This window comes from Macaca thibetana, chromosome 2 (assembly GCF_024542745.1).
Source record: "Macaca thibetana thibetana isolate TM-01 chromosome 2, ASM2454274v1, whole genome shotgun sequence".
In the NCBI taxonomy this organism is placed as follows: Eukaryota; Metazoa; Chordata; class Mammalia; order Primates; family Cercopithecidae; genus Macaca; species Macaca thibetana.
This window is the reverse complement of record NC_065579.1, coordinates 74,006,686-74,031,068: the sequence shown is the minus strand read 5'-3', so window position 1 is coordinate 74,031,068 and position 24,383 is coordinate 74,006,686. Positions and strand designations below refer to the sequence as shown.

The following is a 24,383-nucleotide window of genomic DNA, read 5'->3' as shown; positions in this document are numbered from 1 at the left end:
ATCCCTACATATGCCTCAAAACCCTCTAAGTACATGTCTCACATCTCTCCTGTCATTGTTATACATTTTTAGATTGTCAAGCTTACACAGCCTACAATGGGCACTGATGGCCTCTCTCCCCTTAAGGGCAGGGGCATATGCCATTTGTCTTTTTTATACCCAGTGCTTCACACCCTGCCATGCACATGGTAGGACTCTAGAAGTGTTTGTTAAATTACCTTTTGTGCACGTGCTAAATTTCCTTGTTAATAATTAGCAATGTATTTATATTTGCATCTTTTATCTACCCCCTAGATATAGTACGCCATTTTCACAGATTGCTCAAAGTATCACTGTCAAATGAGGAGCACTTTCTATAATATGTAAAAACCAAAAGAGAAGAAGTTTGTGCATAATATCACCCTGGTGCCATCAAGTGTGGGGGTCGTAATGAGTTGGGCCCATGTTCACACCGGATATCTGACACCTAAGGAACATGACAGAGACACACACAAGTGGAATATTTTCTAAATAAAGAACGGTTTACAACAGTTCAGTAGAATTAGTTCTTATTGCCTTGCTAGTCATTCAAGTTCGCATTTTTCAGAAGTGAGGTTGGAAGAGGTAAGAGTTGGCTTTGAGTCGATTCACATACATAAAACTTTGTGTGTTTGTTCTGAGATCCTAGAGAGTCTCAGTATGTTCTCTACCCAAGATGGTTAGCCACAGGATGTCAGCTTTTCTCCTGAAGTCCACCATCTGTGTATGTCTGTCCCTTGCAGGCGTCTGCTATGCAGAGTTTGGAGTTCGAGTCCCCAAGACCACAGGATCTGCCTACACCTACAGCTATGTCACTGTTGGGGAATTTGTGGCATTTTTCATTGGCTGGAACCTGATCCTGGAGTACCTGATTGGCACTGCGGCCGGAGCCAGTGCTCTGAGCAGCATGTTTGACTCACTGGCCAACCACACCATCAGCCGCTGGATGGCAGACAGCGTGGGAACCCTCAATGGCCTGGGTGAGACTGCCACATCCTCCTACCCTCAACATGCAAACTTACCAAGCCCCATAAATGAGTTCTCCTTTCAGAAAGCAATTTGGCAAAATGTATCAAAAGCCTTAAGTATATCTCTTTTCTTTCTTTCTTTTTTTTTTTTTTTTTTTTTTTTTTTTTTTTTTTTTTTTGCAAAGTAATCCTTTCTCTATGAATCTATCCTTAAAAAATAATTCTAATGTCCATGGAAGCATTATACAAAAAGATGCTCATCACATCCTTATTTACAATAACAAAAAGTTAGAGACAGCCTAAATATTCTACAGTGGGCAAATGACTAAGTAAATTGCAGACAAATACTATGTAGCTAGCAATTAAAAGGATGATTAGGGAAACTTGTAATAACATGGATTATGTTTTAATGTAATATCATATGTCAAAGGATACAAACCATACATGTGCATGTCAATAGCTATATAAAAATAAAACCAATGCAGAAAAAAAAGAACTGTCAGCAATTTCTCCAGTGGTTTCATCAGATTTTTTTTCCAAATTTCAATGAAAAAAAATTAATGAGTAAAAAGGGTTCCAGCCTAGAAGAGGTCAGGAAGGGGTAATATAATAGTGAATGCTAAACCATCAGAAGCTCATATAACAAATACCATGAGACCTCAGGCTCCATCCATCATTTGCCATCCACTCTTTTTTTTATTATTATTTTTGCGACAGAGTCTTGCTCTGTTGCCCAGGCTGGAGTGCAATGGCATGATCTCGGCTCACTGCAACCTCCATCTCCCTGGTTCAAGCAATTCTCCTGCCTCAGCCTCCTCAGTAGCTGGGATTACTACTCAGCCACCACGCTCAGCTAATTTTTGTATTTTTAGTAGAGACGGGGTTTCACCATGTTGGCCAGGCTGGTCTCGAACTCCTGACCTTGTGATCCACCCACCTTGGCCTCCCAAAGTGCTAGAATTACAGGCCTGAGCCACTGCGCCCAGCCACTCTCCATCTTGATGCCTGATAAACTCAAATTCGAGGAAAGCTGAACAATAGCTGAGAAAGCTCTGGAATCTTGCCTCAGAACTTCCAAGGAATGATCCTGTGGCTGTGTCAAGTCATCTGACTTCGATGTTCCTATCTCAAAAGAACTGACAAAAATGCTGAGCACCCAAGTACCATGACAAGATAAAAATATAAAGAACAAACCTGTTCAGTGTACTGATTGTATAGAATTTTAGGTCTAAAAGAGTCCTCCAAAATCAGGTCATTCATGTCCATCGCTTTACAAATGAGGTCCAGAGAGATAAGTCAACTTGCCCAAGGCCACACATCTGGCTATGGGCAAAAGTACAGCTGAAATTCAAGACCCCTGACAGCTGAGTCAGTGCCTTTTCCACTCTATAGAGGGCAGGAGTCCACTGGCCGTTGGGCAAAACCAAGCAGGCAGGGCGTGTTCACTGGTTATTTTTTTCTCTGCAACCACATATACACAAAAGGACAGAAAACCCCTGTTCCCATCATTTTCAAAGACACACATTCTTCAATGTGTTGATAAAGAAAAGGTTTGGGAATGGGATGGAAATTTTACTGACTGTAAAATTAACAATAATGAAGATAAAAACAATTTTCAAATAACATGTTAGACCTAAATATGCATCCCAAATATCCCAGGTCGGTTCCCACTTCAAATGTTCTGTGCCATGCTTCCATAGGCGCTGTGTAATGTCACACCATATAGCCCAATTTTTGGTCCAGGATATCAGATCATCTTACCTATCTACCAAATTCTGCTCATTTGCAAATAGACACTTGTATCTGCTTGTGGACTACAGCATAGGCATGTGTAGGTGCACACACACACACACACACACAGTTCCTTTTACAGACTCACTGCCCTTCTTAAAGCTGAGTGCGGATGCACTGGGGTAGGACCAGGAGTTTGCATGGCCCTTTCTTCCCTCCAGACAATGTCAAATCATGTCTTTCCTCTCTAGGGAAAGGTGAAGAATCATACCCAGACCTTCTGGCTCTGTTGATCGCAGTCATCGTGACCATCATTGTTGCCCTGGGGGTGAAAAATTCCGTAGGCTTCAACAATGTTCTCAATGTGTTGAACCTGGCGGTGTGGGTGTTCATCATGATCGCAGGCCTCTTCTTCATCAATGGGAAATACTGGGCAGAGGGCCAGTTCTTGCCCCACGGCTGGTCAGGGGTAAGTTTATTCCAAACACCTGGTGTGCCTGTCACACACTCTGCCTTCTACCCTGTGACCAGCCTAAGACATATTTTCAAGAAAATGCTGTTCTGTTCCATAATTACCACAGCACCCTCTTTATCACCTTTGGATCTGAATTTAGTTGGAATATCCTGAAGAAGTGGTTCTTGCGTGTGTGTGTTTGTTTGTTTTGTTTTGTTTCACAAGCATTTGTTAAGATCCTATTTTATACAAATAACAATAATAGATTCAATGTTTCGGCAACCTGCAATTGCCTAAAATTGTGCTAAGTGGCATTGCATGTACTAACTCATTTAATCATCCTGATAATCTTGTGAGGAAGATATTTACATTCTGCTCTTAAAGATGAAAACAAAACAAAACAAAACAAAACAAAAAAAACTTCCATTCAGAGAGTTCAAATGGCTTGCTGTTAAACACACAATGGAAGTGGCAGAACCCAGTCAGCCAGGCCTGCCTGACTCCAAAGTCTCTGCAAGAACAGCTCAGTTCTATAGAATTATCTCTACAATCTACTAAGGGAGATAACAAGAACAAAAATACACAAGGCAATAAAGGAGGCCAGGGAAAGGGGAGAGTAGGGAAGGGATGAGTTTTGCCTGGGTATGAAACTAGGAAAATAACAGTTTTTAATTGCAATGTCAGCATTTGACTCTAGGAGGAGAGTCCCACTGGGGTCAGAGGACAGTTGAGCTGGCCTAATGGAGGGCTGTGCTATAAGTCCCATTCCAAAGGCATAGTTCATGACAGGCGGGTTTACCTGGTGTGGTCTAGGGGTTAGCAAGAGGGTGGGCCGGACCAAAAGGACATTTTCAGATCTCATTCCATGATCTGGCTAGTGTGGTTTATGCTAGAGAAAAATAGGAAGGTCAGAGTGGCAAATTCTTTATACTGACAAGTGGCTGTGAGTTGCACCTGGTTTCTTTCTCTAGGATGACTAAAAATACTTACGTTGTGGATTTGTTGGTGAAATTCACTAGCCCACCTTTTTTTCATGGTAGAACATAAATCAGAGAATTTTGAGCTGTCAGGGACCTTAGAGGTTACCTGGTTCTATCCATTCATTTAACAGATGAACAATCTAAGGTCGAGAGAGGCAAGTCTGCCTAGAACTGATGACAGAAAGCAAGTCCAGGATTCCACCCACTTTGCTTTTGTAGCTTTTGCTTAGACTGGTTTTTCTCCAACACGTCCAGGGATCAGAAATGTTTCTTGGAGAACACTCAAAATCACTTCTGTTTATTCTGAACCATGCTATGCCGTTCAATGCAGAGAAATAAGCAAGGAAGCAATTTAAGCCAAGATTCCTAGTCTTCTCCTTATCTATAAGAATTCCACAGAACTGCAAAGTTCATCCTTCCTCTTTGAAATGAAGAAATACTGAAACTGCTTAAACCCAAAAGAAAAAAACAAAGAAACACTGTTGGCCCCATTCTGGACCCCCAGATCTGTATTATCTTATGATACAAACTGTTCCTTTCCTATCATATAAGAGAAACAATAAATTACAAGAGTGAAAAGAAGGAATGTTTTCCTGGAACTCAGTTGCATTTTCTTTTCTTTTCTTTTCTTTTTTTTTTTTTTTTGGCAGAGTTAGCTGAGATTTTATTTTGGGCATTATAAATAAAGCAATTGAATTGTTTTGTAGCTGGAGGCATGGGCAAGAGGGGTCCCCAAGTGGTAAACTCCCCCGCGGGTGGGCTGAGAGCTGGGGCTGAGCCTCAGGTGGGTCTCCTGTTCCCTGTGCTCCCCTGCACGGCAGCCTCCCTCCCAGGCTCTGGGGAAGCCACAACAGGGGCAGGCTGGGAGGGGCTGCGGCAGCTCTTCACTTGGGCAGGACGTCAGAGGACTTGGACACCAGCTTCCCATCACGGGTCTCAATCTCCTTCACAACCATGGCCCTGGTGGAGCTGGTGGAGCTGATGCAGCTGAAGGAGCTGGAGCTCGCGACAGAGCCAGAGCTGGAGCCTAGGCCATAACTGAGGCCAGGACTTGTGAGGCCCCCATAGGCCAAGCTCAGACCACTTGCATAGCTACTGGTGGTCTTCATATGGATACTTATGTTCTGCATCCCAGAATCCAGCCGGCTCTCCTCACCCTCCAGCAGCTTCCTATAGGTGGCGATCTCGATGTCCAGGGCCAGCTTGACGTTCATCAGCTCCTGGTACTCACGCAGCTGCCATGCCATGTCCTGCTTGGCCCGCTGCAGGGCAGCCTCCAGCTCGGACAGCTTGGCGTTGCCATCCTTAACGGCCAGCTCCCCACGCTGCTCGGCATCTGTGATGGTGACCTCCAGGGAAGCCCTCTGGCCTTTGAGGCCCTCAATCTCAGCCTGGAGCCGGCTGATGTTCTGGTTCATCTCAGAGATGTCAGTCTTTGTACACCGCTGGTCATCTCCATGCTTCCCAGCCAGCGTCTGCAGCTCCGCATTCTTGATCTGGTACAAGCTCTCAGCCTCAGCCTGGCTGTGGTGGGCAGTCTCCTTGTACTGAGCCTTTACCTCAGCGATGATGCTGTCCATGTCCAGGGAGTGGCTGTTGTCCATGGACAGCACCACAGACATGTCTGAGATCTGGGACTGCAGCTCCTGGATCTCCTCTTCAAACAGCTGCCTGAGGAAGCTGATCTCATCAGTCAGCCCTTCCAGGCAAGACTCCAACTCTACCTTGTTCATGTAAGCTTCATCCACATCCTTCTTGATGAGGACAAATTCATTCTCCATCTCTGTACGCTTATTGATCTCATCCTCATACTTGTTCTTGAAGTCCTCCACCAGCCCCTGCATATTGCCAAGCTCCGTCTCCAGCTTCAGCTTCTCCTGACTCAGAGTCTCCAGGTGCCGCCTAAGGTTGTTGATGTAGCTCTCAAACATGTTGTCCATGTTGATCCCAGCTGTCTTCTGCTGCTGCAGGAGGCTCCACTTGGTCCCCAGCATCTTGTTCTGCTGTTCCGGGAACTGTATCTTGTCGATGAAGGAGGCAAACTTGTTGAGGGTCTTGATCTGCTCCTTCTCCTAGGTGTGCATGGCCTGGATATTGAGGTCCACCTTCAGGTTAACAGGGCTCAGCAGGCTCTGGTTGAACGTGACAGCGGTGATGCCTCCTATGCTGCTGGCCCCACCATAGCCTCCGCCCAGGCCACCCCAGAAGCTGCTGCTGCCCACTCGGGAGAGGCTTGAGGAGCTGATGCAGGCACCAGGCCCACTTGTGTAGAAGCAGCTGCTGAAGGCCTGGAGGCCAGAGGTGGACACCTGTTAGGACTTCTGGGTCACCCTGATGGACATGGTGGAGGCAGGAGTGGAGGCAGGTGGGCTGGACCAGGCAGAGATGCCAGAAGGAGCTGAGAAGCTGCTTCTTGGTCCTCAATTGCATTTTCATTGTAGCAGGAAAATGTCCTCATCATTTTCTTGACAATACAAGAAATTATTGGGTCATGGACTTACTGTAAGACTTTGGCCATCAATTAACTTCTGTGCTTTCAGTCTTTCTCATCTATTATGTAGCAAAACTAATTGCACCACATGTTTGCAAAAAACAGCAACATCTTAGATGTTTTTATGTGCAGCTTGTTATGGTTGGCAATAGTTAAAACTACACGAGGAAGGAACTAGTATTTATTGACTACCTGTTAAGTTCCTGGCATCGGATTCCATTAATAGTATCTCACTCTTAAAACAAAACTTTTAAGCGGTGCTGTTATCCCTAACTTAAAATTGGAGAATCTTCGTAGAGGCTGGGAAACTGACCTGACATCACTTAGCTAGTCAGCTCCAGGGCTGGGGTTTCTGCACAGATCTGTGTGACTCCAAAACCCTTTCTACCAACGGAGTACCTTGTGTATCATTATCATTCTCTCTGAGCTTTCTTTAGTAAGTAGTAAGGTAATAAATCTGACATGTTATATTTCCTTTAAACTTTCATGAAGTCATAGAATCTTGGAGGAACATTGAGAGATAGTCTAGTTTCTTTTCTTATCTTCAGATGGAATATAGTTCAACTGACCCAGGCTGCGTATGCATTGTTTATGAAGACATCCTGTCAATGCAATTCTAAAACTCTTCTTAACTACTTGATTGATATTTAATTTTCAAAATCCTCCTATTAGCTCACCCAAATGGCACACCCTTTAGTTTAGACCCCACTTAAAGACTGGAAAGAGTTAATATCCTCTGTGTAAATGTTCTTTACCCATCCTGAAGAAGATGGAGGCACATTTTAGCATTGCTTTTAGCCTTGTGTTTTGTTCTGGGGCGTTTATTCTCTTTGGGGGTCTCCCTTTCCTTCTCAGGGGCTCCATATCCTTCCTCAATCAGGAGCCCACTTCATCAAGGAAGGAGCTCATCATGCCAGCCTTGGGGTTCCCCACTTATACATCCTGGGTTCTGACTAACTTTCCTAACAGACGATCAGAAGTCAGGCATAAGAAGGAAATGAAGGATGCTTTTCCTAACATTGAACATTTTCTTTGTGACAAACTCTTTCATGCACACTTTAAATTTAATCTTCACAGCAGCCCTGCAAAATAAGTACAGAGATCTCCACTTTTACATACAAATAACTGAAGCTTAGAAAAGTTAAAGTCACAGATCTAGACAGTAAGTAATAGAGCTGAAATTAGATCCCAGTCCTGGATGGGCCAAAGTACTTATTTACCCCACTGCCACCTGGGTTTGGGGCCATGGAACTGGTTATCTTCTTTTGCACTTCTGTTCACTGTCCTCATTCCAATCCAAGCTTACTGCCTTGAGTAGTTTTGTCATTGGTCAAGAAAAAAGCTTGGCTGGGATTGTAAATGTTTTGCTGCAATTCCATTATCCCTAAAGGAAATTTGGGGATGATGTATGTCCTAGTGAATGTGCCTAAAAGTATCATCTGAGAACAAAGGACAGCCCAGTGTGAAGATGTTACTGATTCATCCTCTCCACACTCTGCCTGGCCTTGGATTTCTACATAGTACATTTCCTTCCTAGTGAATGGGCCTGTACCTGTTATTTCTCACCTTTGGTTTCAGGTGATTTTTCCGAAGTCCAGCAAAGTCATTTTGAATTCTGACTCGATTTTTTAAGGTCTGACACTGTCTCATGAGCATGTCATACACCAAGGTAATACACACACTCCTTACTCTGTTACCTAACAATTGTCTACAAAAGTGTGTTTCCTCGTCAACAGATACATGAACTTCTTCACTCCTTAGCAAAACACTTACCTCTACCCCTGACTAGGGGACTAGTGCAGAGGTCCAACCCACTTTATTCTTCAATTGCTTTAGGTAGGATGGAATGGAGGAAACCATTGTGTAGGAGATGATGTATAAGAATAGCATGACATGACTTTCCACACAATTCTCAAAGACTTTGAAAGAGTTAATGAACAATCAATCCATCCTCTAACCATGGACCCCTTATAAACCTACTCTTTCCCCTGCTCCAAACACTTCCTTCCAAAGAAAATAGTTTACGGAATGGTTTACTCACTTACAGGTTCTGGGTCAAATGCTTCTTTGGTCTTGAAGAGTTTAAGAACAACAAACATTTTTCCCTGTATCAAGTAACTCTGGCCTTCAGCTGAACCCCTGCTTCCATCTGCAGTTCGTCAGCCCTTGAACATTGTTGGATGTGTGTTCCCTTCATGTTATTTGTTCTTGATACTATCTTATGGTTTTTCTTTAAGCAAATAAGACACTCTAACAGCACAAATAGCTCCCACGAAAATGGTCCATAGCAATCATTTGTGGGGAATCCTGACAGCCTCCAAACAAAGGAAAAGTTGTTTTTCATGTTCTCCACATCTGAATCCATCTGTGGGAACCTATCAGTACATTCCACTGTCACTGGGGACAGGCTGCTAATAGAGCTGGGGCATGAGGGTGGTAGAAAATGCTATGAAAAGTTGGAATTTCATCTTGTTGCCTAGAGAGTGAATAATATAAAGGCGCCTAATTATCTCCCAGGCATCTGGAGACTGGCCGAGGCAGAACGTGTGAAGGCTGCCTCATCTGAATGCCTCTCAAATATCAGCAAGATGCAGGGGGCCAGTTTTTACGGACCTCACATACTGAGTAGCAGGCCACTAATGACATTACTTTTGACAACTAACTAAGCGGAAGCCCTCCAGCAACTGAGGCACGTGCTGCTTTCCCACAACCCCATTCTAGAGGGGTGAACTCTGTTCTGGATCAGCCGGCTGAGTTTTTATATCAGGTTGACTTCAAACAACAATCTCAGCTATATCATCAAATAAAAAGGTCAATACTTTTTTTTTTAGACAGAGTCTCACTCTGTTGCCCAGGCTGGAGTGCAGTGGCGCCATCACAGCTCACTGCAGCCTCAACTTCCCGGGCTTCCCACCTCAGCCTCTCTAATCTTCCCACCTCAGCCTCCCAAGTAACTGGAACTATAGGTGCACACAACCACACCCAGCTAATTTTTTTCAATACTATTTTTTAATTTTGCAAAACATTAAAGCAAAGAGTTAGGATAACATACCAATAAACCCAGAAATACACATACACTTGCACACAAACACACATAAACACATTTCACCCACCAATTTTATTCACAGATGCTCACCCTCAGGTACCGCACATGTGCTTTTATGCATGGAAGTCTATCCTAATTATAGACACCAGTGGTCAGATCTGAGATCTGGACAGAGTGACATGGAAAACAGTTTCAGTGGCACCCATATACAGTTTCATTTCATGAGTCTTTGCATTTACCAATCAGGGACCGTTTGCTTGCAAGGAAGAAAAGTTCATTCAAACTAACTCAAGGAAAAAGATGACCCTTTTTGCTAATTTTATTATCTTCTCTTTAGTAATTGTTTATTTCATCTATGTCGTGTTAGGCCAAGTTCGGTTTGACCTTGGTAGGTGTGCTGATCTTTCTTCTCCATTTGCCTCCACTCCCCAGACCTATTCTCCACCCTTCATGACCTGTTCTCTGCTGCAGGTTGCTTCCTGTTGAATTTAGCCAATGGGAAATATTATCAGGTCAGAAGGTGAGAAGAAAGCAAGGCCAGAGTATTTCTTTCTTGCTGCACACCACACTGGCTGTGCCTCCACAAGGCAGCTCCTTCTAGGAATCTCTGACCCATAGCTCCGGCTCCTGCCGGACTCCAGGACACCATTCCACCCCCTACACTTAGGCCTCGGGATGACAACTTCTCAGTGTTGCTAAGTCTCTGATACTTCAAATCCCTAGTCAGTTCCCTTAACCCCGCCTAAATACTCCCCAGACCTGCCTATAGTCCCTTACTGAAATTTTGTTTGAATCATCTGAGTTATTAATAAATTCTCTTGACTGCCTAATGTGGTAGAACCTCCACATGTCCTGCCTTTGATCTGTCCAGTCTTTCTTCAGCTATACTTGCTTTCTAGTTCTACGTATGCAAATGCAGGCTAAGAGACAACCTCTTTGCAGGTTTACTTCCTCTTTTCCCTACTTGGTCATAGTTAACTTTCTGATAGCTAATCATTTTCAGTAATTGCCATCCCTTCTCTCATTCATTTAGAGGAAAGTAGCATTTGTATTTTATAAATAATACAGATGCTTATTAATCTTGTTCAGTTTGTTACCATAATCAAGACTGCATTTGGGATCTTGCAGTATCCTCTACACTCAATCTCCATAAAATCAAGCTGCGTACTTTTTGCTCGTGACTATATCCCATCACTGAGCACAGTGCCTGGCACATGGTAGCACTTAGTATACACAAGTCAAGTTCTAAAAGGAGGAAGGTGGGGGAGTAGAGGGAGGAGAGAAGGAGAAGGAGAAGGAGGAGGAGTTTGTGCTCTTGGGTGTCAACTGCTCTAGAAAAACTTAGAATTGTCATAATAATACTGGTGGTAAGAGCTAATATTTATTGAGCACCTACTCTATTATGGACTGCAGTTTACTCTATTAGCTTATTTTATCCTTGTAACAATACTATGAGCCAAGTGCTATTATTATCTCCATTTAAGTAACAATGAAACTTAGGCTCCAAGAAGTTAAGAACTTATTCTAGGTCACCAAGCTAATATGTGGCAGAATCAACCTGGGCCTGACAATCTACCAAGTCTATGCTCCTAACCAAAGCCAATCACGCCCATGTGCGTGGCTCTAGGATTTCCTCTGAAGCCTACAGTGGGCGTCACATTGACTCCAACTGCCAGTACTGCACATATTTAATGGTGTCCTCTGCATCTTCCACTGAGTCTTCTGCTCTTCAAATTAAACATCCCCAGGTCCCCAGTTCTTCCTTACATGGCATGGTTCACAAACCTCTCACCTTTTTCTAAGATTGCTTTGCCCAAATTTATACGGTTGTTGTGCCAGGTCACTAAATGATTTACAAGAGGAGTGTATGTAATGCATATATATGTATGTATATGTGTTTGCGTGTGTATGTGTGTTTATATGTATTTGTGTATGTGTGTGCATGTTTGTGTTTGTACATATATGTGTCTGTGTGTGTAGAAGGGAAGAATGGATGTTAAAGGAAGAGAAAGCAGGACCTGTTTTTCTGGGTGTTTTTTTGTGGGTACTTAGTAGGTGTATATATTTATGGGGTACATGAGATGTTTTGATGCAGGCATGCAATGTGAAATAAGCACATCATGGAGAATGGGGTGTCCGTCTCCTCAAGCATTTATTCTTCAAGTTACAAACAATCCAATTACACTCTTTATTTTAAAATGTACAATTATTATTGACTGTAGTCACCCCGTTGTGTTTTCTAACGTAGGTCTTACTCATTCTTTCTACTTTTTTTGTACCCGTTAACCATCCCCACCTCCCCACCTCCAGCCCCCAACTATCCTTCCCAGCCTCTGGTAACCATCCTTCTACTCTCTATGTCTGAGCTCAATTGTTTTTATTTTTAGATCCCACAAATAAGTAAGAACATGCAATGTTTGTCTTTCCATGCCTGGCTTATTTTGCTTAACATAATGATCTTCAGTTCCATCTATGTTGCTGGAAATGACTGGATCTCATTCTTTCTTATGGCTGCATATACTCAATTGTGTATATGTACCACATTTTCTTTATCCATTCATCTGTTGATGGACACTTAGGTTGCTTCCAAATCTTAGCTATTGTAAACAGTGTTGCAACAAACATAGGAATGCAGCTATCTCTTCAATATGCTGATTTCCTTTCTTTTGGGTATATACCCAGCAGTGGGATTGCTGGATCATATGGTAGCCCAATTTTTAGTTTTTTGAGGAACCTCTAAACTCTTCTCCATAGTGTCTGTACTAATTTACATTCCCAAAAACATTGTACAAGTGTTCCTCTTTCTCCACATCCTTGCCAGCATTTATTATTGCCTGTCTTTTGGATATAAACCATTTTAAGTGAGGTGAGATAATATGTGATTGTAGTTGTGATTTTCATTTATCTGATTGTCAATGCCTGTCTGCCATCTGTATGTCTTCTTTTGAGAAATGTCTATTCAAATCTTTTGCCCTTTTTTTTTTTTATCAGATTACTAGATTTTTTGCTATAGAGTTGTTTGAGCTCCTTATATATTCTGGTTATTAATTCCTTGTCAGATGGGTAGTTTACAGATATTTTCTCCTATTCTGTGGGTTGTCTCTTCACTTTGTTGATTGTATCCTCGGCTATGCAGAAGCTTTTTAACTTGATGTGATCCCATTTGTCCATTTTTGCTTTGGTTGCCTGTGCTTGTTGGGTATTGCTCAAGAAATTTTTGCCCAGACTAATGTCCTGGAGATTTTCCAAACATCTTTCCAAACATCCCCTAGGGGTAGTCTTACAGCCTATGATTGCGGTTGAAAATGCTGGATGAAAACAAAGTACAAAAAGGTAAATGAGTTCCTTAAGACATAGAGATAGCCAATATATTGATTTATTTGTAACCCCGCTTATTTCCACAGAGGACTTGAATGTGTAGAATAACTCTGTTTTTATTGGGTTGCCTGTGCTTGTGGGGTATTGCTCAAGAAATTTTTGCCCAGACCAATGTCCTGAAGACTTTCCCCCAATGTTTTCTTGTGGTAGTTTTATAGTTTGAGGTCTTAGATTTAAGTCTTCCATCCATTTTGATTTGATATTTGTAGATGATGAGAGATAACAGTCTAGTTTCATTCTTCTGTATATGGATATCCAGTTTTCTCAGCACTATCTACTGAAGAGACTGTCTTTCCCCCAGTGTATGTTCTTGGCACCTTTGTCAAAAATGAAGGACCTATCTTAAAGTGAGGCTTTTCTTGATCAGGACTACTTAGTGAGCCTGCAGTCTAGCATCCGTTCATCCTTGAAGACCAGTAATATTTTCTAGATAAGTGAAAACAAGCACATTTCCAAGCCTGTGAACCTCCATGTATGATGAGGTGAGATCTATTTTCTCTCTTTGTCTGGAGGCCAAAGACATTTTCCACACCCTTGTATGAAAAATTTTGCTGTAGGGAAAGCAGGAGGTCTCTTCTCTTCTGGAAAGTAGCCATCTAGAGATGGAACCACTTATGTTTGAGAAGTTCTTTCTACCTGGCTTATTAGAACAGACCAGGAGTTCTTAAATTTTCTTGTGCCACGGACCACCTGGATGTCCGATGAAGCCTGTAGATCCCTTATGAGAATTGTGTTTTTAAAGGAATAGCCTAATTACATAGGAATTCAAAGGAAATCAATTATGTTGAAATGTAGTATTAAGTATTTTTAATTTTATTTTATTTTTAAATTATAATCTAGTAACAATGTGCTTCTCTATTGGGATTTATATGTTAACATCTATGTCTAATAATTATCATAATTTGAAGGTAGTAATAAGCATAAGTGATATTTCAAGATCTCTACAACAATTCTCATATGAAATGAAAATATCTGATTGCTATTGGTGACACAGGCACAGGTATTGCTAGTTTGACACCTATATTCATAACAGAAAAAAATGCTAATTCAACTAGAAGGTAGTGAAAAAACATATGTAATTCTTTGCCAGCAAAATTTATAGATGCCCTGAATTCCATGGCCTCCAGGATAAGAACCTGGGAGTAGAGGGTTGAAACATTAGAATCCTAGCTGAGAGAAACTGTAGGAAACACCAGCTCATTTTATAGATAAACAAAGTTTGCTTCTGAAGGTTTGAGAAGATCTTTGATTCTGTGGTGTACCTTACAGGTTCTGGTATTTCGTATTTTGTCTTATTGAGAAGTCAATGAGGAAGTTAAGAGTGAAAATTTTGGACAAGTGTCAGTTTGGCACACATTTTGATTTTCATCATTTATAAACTGAATGTGGAGAAAAGAAAAATAAAATGGTCCAGTCTACAATGGGTCTCACCTCCTGGACCACCGACTAGGGCTTGCATTTTTTTCCCTCATCGCATACACACAAGTCCAAAAACATCTCTCACCTTCTAAAAGGACATCCCCAAGCGTTCAAAGAGGCCCTTTTTTTACTTAAAGCTAACAATGAAAATACCAAGGTGGGTAACCCTCATTTAAACTTCAATAGGTTCTTTCAAAGAAAGTAGCCACTCTTCAATGGAAGGTTTTCACTGACATTTTGACATATATAATACATTCCCAAACACCCCTAGAGCCATGTGGACTCCTGGCAGACAGACTGCCAGCAGACGTGACTGGATACTATCCCCTAGCTTTACTCTGACCTCCTGCCTCATGCCCAACTAGGTCATTCAAGTCCCAAAAGGAGCAACAAATAAACTGTCTTTACCCTGTCTTCCCAGTGAAGACAATAGAATATCTGAAGATCTGAAAATCTTTTATATCATTTCAGATCTGGAAGTTACCATAGAGCTGATCTGTCAGGGGTACTAACAGTAATTTAGGTAGGATAACTCTTCCTTATGCAGAAGTGTCTGAATCCCCTACACTAAAAGGCAGAAGCTTTTTTTTTTTTTTTTTTTTTTTTTTTTTTTTTTTTTTTTTTTTTGAGATGGAGTCTCCCTCTGTCACCAAGGCTGGAGTGCAATGGTGCGATCTCAGCTCACTACAACCTCTGCCTCCCGGGTTCAAGCAATTCTCCTGCCTCAGCCTCCTGAATAGCTGAGATTACAGGTGCATGTCACCATGCCCAGCTAATTTTTGTATTTTTAGTAGAGACAGGGTTTCACCATGTTGGTAAGGTGGTCTCGAACTCCCGACCTCATGATCCACCCACCTAGGCCCCTCAAAGTGCTGGGATTACAGGTGGGAGCCACCACACCTGCCAATTCTTCGTGTCTCTATTTACACAGCGTAAGAGAATCGACCACAACCACACAGCTAGAAAGCGTAGGAGATCAAAACTTGCGTGTTTAGCACGAGTTCCGCCATGTTACTCCCTCAGCCACTCAGTCATGTCTGCAGGGCATAGGGCATAGGGCAGTTTCCACATTTAAGGCCCTGGTGCCACCCTGACCTTCTGAGTCTGACAAATGCCATCATCCACACAGGTGCTGCAAGGAGCAGCAACATGCTTCTACGCTTTCATTGGCTTTGACATCATCGCCACCACTGGAGAGGAAGCCAAGAATCCCAACACGTCTATCCCTTATGCTATCACCGCCTCCCTGGTCATCTGCCTGACAGCATATGTGTCTGTAAGTACCAGATGCTTGCGGGACTCTCCTCATGATGTGGCTCTGGCACCGAGCTCCCTTCTCTGTCAGGAAGGAGTCCTTTCCTATGTCTTCTTGGTGTCTGTGTACCTGTCTTTTATCCCCTGTAGTCCCATTCCCCACTCCCCATGACAAGAAAAAAATTAGGATTCCAAACTGAAGAAGAGGAGAAGCCCCAGGCCTTCACTTCAGCCTTGGCCTTCATTCCCACCCCTCCATCCTCACAAGCTCTCGGTGTCTGCTGCTGCCCCAGGGGCTGGTGTGCAGGGAATAGGCTGCCGTCCAAGGAGCTCAGGTCATAGGCTGGCAGTAACGGGTGGGTGTGCGAGCAAAGGCATTGTGGGCCTCTGTGCACTTTCCTCAATGCTCTTCTGTCTTCTGGGAGCTTCCCGGCAGCAAAGAGGCGAGGCTCCCTGCACAGCGGGGAGAGAGAATACATTGTCCTCTACAAACTCTCTTCCCCTTAAATCTGGGGAGGAAAGTGTCATTTCTTTCGGCCGTTGCTCTCTCTTGTTACACCAGCTTAAACTCACCTTCAGGTTTCCCTAACTAGGGGAGTCCCAGAAAAAAGGCTTCAGCCTTGTCTTTTTCAGGATCACGCCCCGCGACACTCCTCACGCTTTGATGCTTGCTCTCTCAGCTCCCATCCCAGAATTTCTATCACAGAAATGGCCCAGCTGCATCCAACATCCCCCTCTGCCCCTGGCAATGGAGAGAAGTGGCTCACAGGCCAATCAGTGTGTGGTTCCACAAACATTCTCAGGTCCTGAGGGGCGGACTCACTTGGGTCACCACAATTAGGAAAGAGCTGGTGGGGGGTCGGGGGGATGGGAGGGTTGCTGCCGCTGATCAGCCTTGCTGTTTCTCTTTCCCAAAAAGACATCTGTAGCAACTAGCTAAGGAAGCCAGACTGATTGATCATTAAGGCAAGCTGCAAAACAGGATTGTTCTAGAAGCCAGAGAAAAACACAGAGCAAACTTGGGGGTCGTTTACAGACATTCAGCTGCCTACCCAGAGGTTTTATGGTTGCCTCAATTATCGCCTCCCGCTATGCACACACACGCAAGGGGCTTCATCCTGTCCATACCATGATTATCCCTGTGGGCAGAATGTTGAGGGAGGGGTTGCAGGACAGAAGGAACAGCAGGGGCACTCTGCATTTCTCCTTTTACTCCTCCTTCATTCCTGCCCTTCCTCCAGGAGTAGGCCTTTACAACACACACAATAAAGTCAATCATTGCAGTGCCTGCCTTAGAATAGCACTTTATAGACCACAGAGTACTTCTATGCATCCACCAACTTTTTACCCATGCTGATCTAACTCAGGAGACTCCCTGAGGCTGGAGAAGGCTCAGTCCCACTCTCCTCCAGCCCACCCTGCCCCATCCCCAAAGGGGATATTGCAAGTGGTTGTGTTACTGAGAAACGTTCTCTTTCATACTGCACGGGCCTTAAACACGCCCTAGGAGTTGTTTGGTCTTGTACTGGCCAGCAGGCAAGCCCCTCTACCACCATGAGAAGAACGAGGTTGCTGGGCTGTGCTAGGACATCCTGTCCTCCCTGGTGGCCCTTGGCTCTGCTGGAGGACCTTGGCTCCAAAGGAGTAGGCAAAGAAATGGTCTACATATGACCTTCAGGCTTTGAATTCCTTTCTTGATGTCAATTTGGCCTTCATAGCCTGGGCGGAGAGGGGGAGGGGACAGGGGACATATCTGGTCATATGACTGGTGGCTCCGTTGCCTATGGCCAATTCTGAAGGCGGGGTTGTCGGGCAGATCAATAATATGTGAGGGGAGTAGGTCCTGGGAGCCCCCAGTTAAGTGCTTATTGCCTCCCTGATGCACACGCATACCAGTGGCTTTGTCCTGTCCATACCCCGATTTCTCCCCATAGGTAGAGTGTTGAGGGAGGGGTGGTAGGGTAGAGGGAAGAGCAAAGACATTCTGCTCTCTATTTCCTCTTCTGCTCCTCCCTCACATCTCCCTCTTCTCTGGGGGTGGATCCTTATAGCACACACAGTAAATGATTCCTGATTAAGCAAAGCCATAGTTGCCTGACAGCCATATAATCAGTAGGATTGATTCTGTCCTGATGCCATCATTTGTTTGTTGGCCTGCCTGGCTCCTAGGACTAAGCTAGAGAGAAGAAATAGAAATATGAGTCCTTATCTGGGTCCCAATAGTTAACAGGCTATAGGCCTCTTCATCACTTATCTTTGGAGATTTTATCTCTGGTGTTTCACAGTGAGAGGGAGCATGGATAAGACCCTGAGGACCAGAAAGCATAAGAGAAATGAGAGCCTTATCCACGTGGGCAGGGTGCCCATGGTCCCTGCCAGGCCTGGTTGCAGGGCATTGGCTGCAGCTCCTTCCTTCTGGAAATATCTGCTCTCCACGGAACTGTCGGCATAGCTCTGCTTTCATGGGGCTGAAATACCTGCCGTCTTACTCCTCAGATATCAAAGGACCAGAGAGATAGAGAGTTTCTGGCCCAGTCCACTAAATTCACATGTGGGGAGAAAACATTGAGAAAGGCCTAGAGGCCAGATGACTGGTCTACAGTAAAGGCACATGCCAGCAAGTGGTGGATCCAAGCTGCCATGCAAGCCTCTGCCTCCAGGGACAGGGCTCTTTCCTCTCCCGTGGGGCCTCCAGCCATGCGTTCTTCCCCTGTACCTCCAGCCCTGTCTTCTCTTGTTTTAACAGGTGAGCATGATCTTGACTCTGATGGTGCCATATTACGCCATTGACACGGAATCCCCACTCATGGAGATGTTTGTGGCTCATGGATTCTATGCTGCAAAATTCGTAGTGGCCATTGGGTCCGTTGCAGGACTGACAGTCAGTTTGCTGGGGTCCCTCTTCCCGATGCCGAGGGTCATTTATGCCATGGCTGGTGATGGGCTCCTTTTCAGGTAAGGGCTACCCTCCGTGAAATTTATCCTGCTCTGCCGTGTCTATCCAGGGAGAACGTCTACCCACTGTCAGCCTGACTGTGATTTTTATGTCAGTGCCTTTCACATGGACTGTGGACCTTGTCATGTATCCTGGAGAAAAAGTGAGTGAACAGAGCTCAGGCCCTGAAGCAGCCCCTCAGTTTAACTCTGTGGTCCCTCAGTCCAGCACAAGCTGATGTGTGCCCCCCCTGCCCCACTGTCCTCCTCCTTCCAGCTGACATTGCTTGCTCCTTTGTGAAGATGATGGGTGCCAAATTGCTGTACTGGGTGGCTTCCAGAAGGAAGAACCATACCAGGGACATCTTAGGCCTGCCCTCACATTGAGGCCTGGTAACTGCCCCTCTTTCCACAGCCCCTCTGAAATAAAAAAAAAAAAATCAACGAAGAGTAGATAAGACCATCTGGACAGAACCTAACAATAGCAGCAACACCAGTGGCCATTTATTGTATACTGTGTATACAGTATCCCATTTAGTCCTCACAATAACTCTATTTTGCATATGAAGACATCTACTAGGACTCAGAGAGGTGAAACAAAATTGCCACAAATCCCTCAGCTACTGAGTGGCAGGTCAGGATTTGATCCCAGAACATCCAACTCCAAAAACCAGACTTTTTTTTTCTTTTTTATGTACTTTAAGTTCTAGGGTACATGTGCACAAGCCAGACTTTTCACCACACCAGTATGTTGGCAGTCCTTGCCCCCTACATTGGCCATGAAGTGGCTCATCTGCCCATGGTACAAAGGGGATGTGGCCTCAGCCCTTTGTTTCCAGCATGAGGGGCCTGCTTGAGAAGGCATTCTTCAAGTGCACAAAGCAAGGAGTAAACCATAGAGGCCAAGGAGCCCTCAGGTGTGCAGAGGGGGCTGGTTCAGGGACTTTGTCTCTGCAGCCATCATCTTCTGACTCATTTCCCCTGCATACCCTCTGAAGCCATCACCAGGTCAGAGCTGCTATGTTTAGGTTGCTGAACAGATCAAGAGGGCCCTAGGGTGATGGAGGTGTGGCAACTTCACACATCCAAAAGGTTTTTCTGCTGTCAAAGAAACTAAGAGGAAAGATACTGGGGCTTCAAAAGGTTTTTCTGCTGTCAAAGAAACTAAGAGGAAAGATACTGGGGCTTCAAGCACATTTGCAGTCTTGTGTGAATCATAAAAATAAGGGACCATGAGGAGAGAGGAGGGGAGAGGAGCCTACTGCACGTGCCATTCAGTCGCTCTTCTTGGTCTCTTCTTCAGTCAGTAACTAGCTGGACATAAACCTGTATCTGTGAGCACAGTTTCTCAATTACTGTGCTATTTTGCCAACTTTTGTCATAGGTGGTGTCTAGAGCTTTGGCATAAATCAGAATCCTCTGGAGGTCTTTTAAAGCAGTTTGGCAGGCCTCACCCCACTATGATTCTGGTATAGTAGGTCTTGGGTGAAACCTGAGAATATACATTTCCAACAAGCTCCAAGAGGATGCTAAGATGCTAGTTCACAGGTCAGGAGGACCCCCAAGCAGGTGCATGACTTCCTCTAACCATCACTTTTTCACGCAGAGCCTGGGCTTCAATCTAGATTTCTGAAAGACAGACCTCCTAGGTTCAATCAGCCCTTCCATTACATAATAATTAGGAACTTTACTAATGAAGTTTGCCTTAAAATCAAAGAATTAGGCCGGGTGCGGTGGCTCACGCCTGTAATCCCAACACTTTGGGAGGCCAAGTTGGGTGAATCATGAGGTCAGGAGTTTGAGACCAGCCTGGCCAACATAGTGAAACCCCATCTCTACTAAAAATACAAAAATTAGCCAGGTGTAGTGGTGCACACCTGTAATCCCAGCTACTCAGGAGGCTGAGGAAGGAGAATCGCTTGAACCCGGGAGGCAGAGGTTGCAGTGAGCTGAGATCATGCCACTGCACTCCAGCCTGGGGGACAGAGTGAGACTCCATCTCACCAAAAAAATAAATAATAATAATGAAATAAAATAAAGTGAATTCTCTTTTAATTATACACTAAATCCTGGGGTAGGAATCGCAGCTGGGTTTAAAGTAGTGAATGCAGAAGTAAATTGGTGGAGCAGCACCAGGAGGAGTTAATCACACCAGCCTATTGATAGTTCTAGCTCCCTGTGTTGGCTGCACTGGAATCGGTCACTGTAGCCCACCATTAACCCTCTGTTTGCACGGCCCCTCCAGGTTCCTGGCTCATGTCAGCTCCTACACAGAGACGCCAGTTGTGGCCTGCATCGTGTCGGGGTTCCTGGCGGCGCTCCTCGCACTGTTGGTCAGCTTGAGAGACCTGATAGAGATGATGTCTATCGGCACGCTCCTGGCCTACACCTTGGTCTCTGTTTGTGTCTTGCTTCTTCGATACCAACCCGAGAGTGACATTGATGGTTTTGTCAAGTTCTTGTCTGAGGAGCACACCAAGAAGAAGGAGGGCATTCTGGCTGACTGTGAGAAGGAAGCTTGTTCTCCTGTGAGTGAAGGGGATGAGTTTTCTGGCCCAGCCACCAACACATGTGGGGCCAAGAACTTACCATCCTTGGGAGACAATGAGATGCTCATAGGGAAATCAGACAAGTCAACCTACAACGTCAACCACCCCAATTACGGCACCGTGGACATGACCACAGGCATAGAAGCTGATGAATCCGAAAATATTTATCTTATCAAGTTAAAGAAGCTGATCGGGCCTCATTATTACACCTTGAGAATCCGGCTGGGCCTTCCAGGCAAAATGGACCGGCCCACAGCAGCAACTGGGCACACGGTGACCATCTGTGTGCTCCTGCTCTTCATCCTCATGTTCATCTTCTGCTCCTTCATCATCTTTGGTTCTGACTACATCTCAGAGCAGAGCTGGTGGGCCATCCTTCTGGTTGTTCTGATGGTGCTGCTGATCAGCACCCTGGTGTTTGTGATCCTGCAGCAGCCAGAGAACCCCAAGAAGCTGCCCTACATGGCCCCTTGCCTCCCCTTTGTGCCTGCCTTTGCCATGCTGGTGAACATCTATCTCATGCTAAAGCTCTCCACCATCACATGGATCCGGTTTGCGGTCTGGTGCTTTGTGGGTAAGCAACTTCTTTTGCAGCCTTGAGAGCTCCCTTTTAAGGTCTTAAGCATGCTTATCCCAAAATTACCTCCTAGCTGGACTAGGCAACTCCATTCCTAGAGAAATCTGGCTGGTTCTATGGACCTTTGTGTTCTGCCTGAGAGTCAATAAAGCCAGTTGTCCCCTTTCTGCCTGTAATGGTCTTGGTCATCGGTCTGGAAAAATGATGTTGAGTAATTCATCGCCTTACTGAATTACTGAAAGTTCTTCCTATATTAGGATAATTAATACCATAAAAAGTCCACTTAAAGTGAATCCACATTTTTAAGGGGATAAAAATAGCATAGTATAATTGGGGTCAGAGCATTTGATTGGAATTTTATTGTAGAAACTAAGAATTGTAAACTGAAAAATACAAAAAGTATTTATCTTAGATTTCACAAAATTAAATTAAAATAGCAATTACGCTCTCATTTTTAAATGAACAAAGTGTGAATTAAGTGTGGATTTTTTGGCATCATTTTTCTGACAAAATTGAATCATGGCATCATTTAACATCTCTCACTTCATACTGACTTTTGTAAAATATTCAAAAGTTTTTCATATTTCCCAAGGTCCTTTCTTCATCCCTTGACATTCAGATCATTCACTTGGGAAGTACCCATCATGCCACCATCCTTACTGATTTTCTCTCTCCTGCTGTTAATAACGAATACGACTCTGTTAGGTCCTCAATTGTCCACAATTTTGGGTGTGAATTCAAATTTTTCTCTAAACTCACTTTCATGGACTTCAAGAAGCCCTGTACCTTTTCTAAGATTTCTGATTTTACTTTGTGATCCATTTCTATTGTATTTGCAGTACATGTTTATCATCTAGGACAATCCCTGATGTTCATGAGGTGGCTGGGGATCGATGCTAGTAACAACTTGAGAAGTGTAAGAAGAGACTCATTTTAAAGTTCCTTAGTCACTATTTGTATGTCCCCTGTACAACTTGGTAACCCTGGAGGTTTTGGATAACAAATTCTTAGCTAAAGAGGATCTTTAGAAGCTCTGGGGAATAGAAGAGTAAACCCTGCCTAAAGGAGAGGCAGGACAAACACACATGAGTCACTTAGCCCGAGCAAGGCCACAGAGACTCTTTTGTTGTTGTTGTTGAGGTGGAGTCTTGCTGTGTCACCCAGGCTGGAGTACAGTGGTTTGATCATGGCCCACTGCAACCTCTGCCTCCCGCGTTCAAGGAATTCTCCTGCCTCAGCCCCCCGAGTAGCTGGGATTACAGGCGAGCACCACCATGCCCGGCTAATTTTTGTATTTTTAGTAGAGACGGGGTTTCGCCATGTTTGCCAGGCTGGTTTTGAACTCTCAACCTCGTGATCTGCCCGCCTCGGCCTCCCAAAGCGCTCGGATTACAGGCATGAGCCACTGCACCCAGCCCACAGAGACTCTTAGTGATGAGCGGCGGTGCATCCGCTCCTAGAGGTCAGGAATACAGTTGTTCAACGTGTGTCCTCTGTGCCTGGAGCAGGGTGCCCACAGTATGTGCTCAAAAATACTTCTTAAATGATTACAAAGTACTCTTCAAAGGGGAAAAAGGAAAACTTCCAGTCAGAATTGCCAGAAAAAAACTTGGAGGGGTTAGAATTCGAAGTAGCCCTATAAGTTAAGATATAGATAGAAAGAAGTGGGGAAAAACATAGCAACCAATGGAAAGGGCATGTATCTTCCCCAGAGGCCTGACTCCTTGCTTCTAAAGGCTGATCTATGGCTTCCTGTAAGCATTTTGTCCCAATTTTTCACTATTCTAAGTCCCCCTGGTTAGACTTTAGGAGGATTTCTTGAGAGGACCCCACTGACTCATCAAGATTTTAACCATTTTTTATAACCTATTTACAATCTCTTGGCCAGGCATGGTGGCTCACGCCTGTAATCCCAGCATTTTGGGAGGCTGAGGAGGGCAGATCACTTGAGTTTAGGAGTTCGAGGCTAGCCTGGCCAACATGGCAAAACCCCATCTCTACTAAAAATAAAAAAATTAGCTGGGCATGGTGGCGAGCGCCTGTAATCCCAGCTACTCAGGAGACTGAGACAGGAAAATCGCTTGAACCCAGGAGGTGGAGGTTGTAGTGAGCTGAGATCGTGCCACTGCACTCCAGCCTGGGAGACAGAGCGAGACTCTATTTCAAAAAAATAAAAAATAAATTTTTAATTTTTAAAAAAATTGAAAAAAAAAACAATCTCTTATCTCTAAATATTTTCCCACTGGAACATGCAGCTAGCCAATGCAGATTCTACTGTGGATAGAAGTGATGGAAGTGGGTAGAAATATTTTAGTCGTGTATTTGTCAAATTATTCAAGACACAGACACAAATACACACAGACTTATTTATTCATAGACTATTAAAGCTGAAAGGGGCCTTCAGTGTCTAGTACAATGCTACCCACAGTGTGGTGCCTATTCCACCGGTAATATTTTCAGCTGATATTAAAAAGCATTTGAATGAGTTCTTAAAAATATTGTATAGTTATTATACATTTTCACCTGGGTTAGAAAAACCACACATACACATTAATCTGGTGATTTCACAAATACTATTACTTGG

At 44.1% G+C, this 24,383-nt stretch overlaps 1 protein-coding gene and 1 pseudogene across 1 annotated transcript in view; one reads left to right on the top strand and one right to left on the bottom strand.

Moving 5' to 3' along the window:
- The window catches only part of SLC7A14 (solute carrier family 7 member 14), a 122,993-nt gene that overhangs the window by 81,116 nt on the left and 17,494 nt on the right, over positions 1-24,383 (top strand). The window contains exons 3-7 of the mRNA XM_050778264.1: positions 762-998; positions 2,969-3,186; positions 15,615-15,761; positions 18,486-18,694; positions 20,919-21,796. Of these exons, the coding sequence (XP_050634221.1) occupies positions 762-998; positions 2,969-3,186; positions 15,615-15,761; positions 18,486-18,694; positions 20,919-21,796 (1,689 nt within the window). The remainder of the gene's footprint in view (positions 1-761; positions 999-2,968; positions 3,187-15,614; positions 15,762-18,485; positions 18,695-20,918; positions 21,797-24,383) is intronic.
- On the bottom strand, positions 3,590-15,212 carry LOC126947536 (keratin, type II cytoskeletal 8-like; annotated as a pseudogene).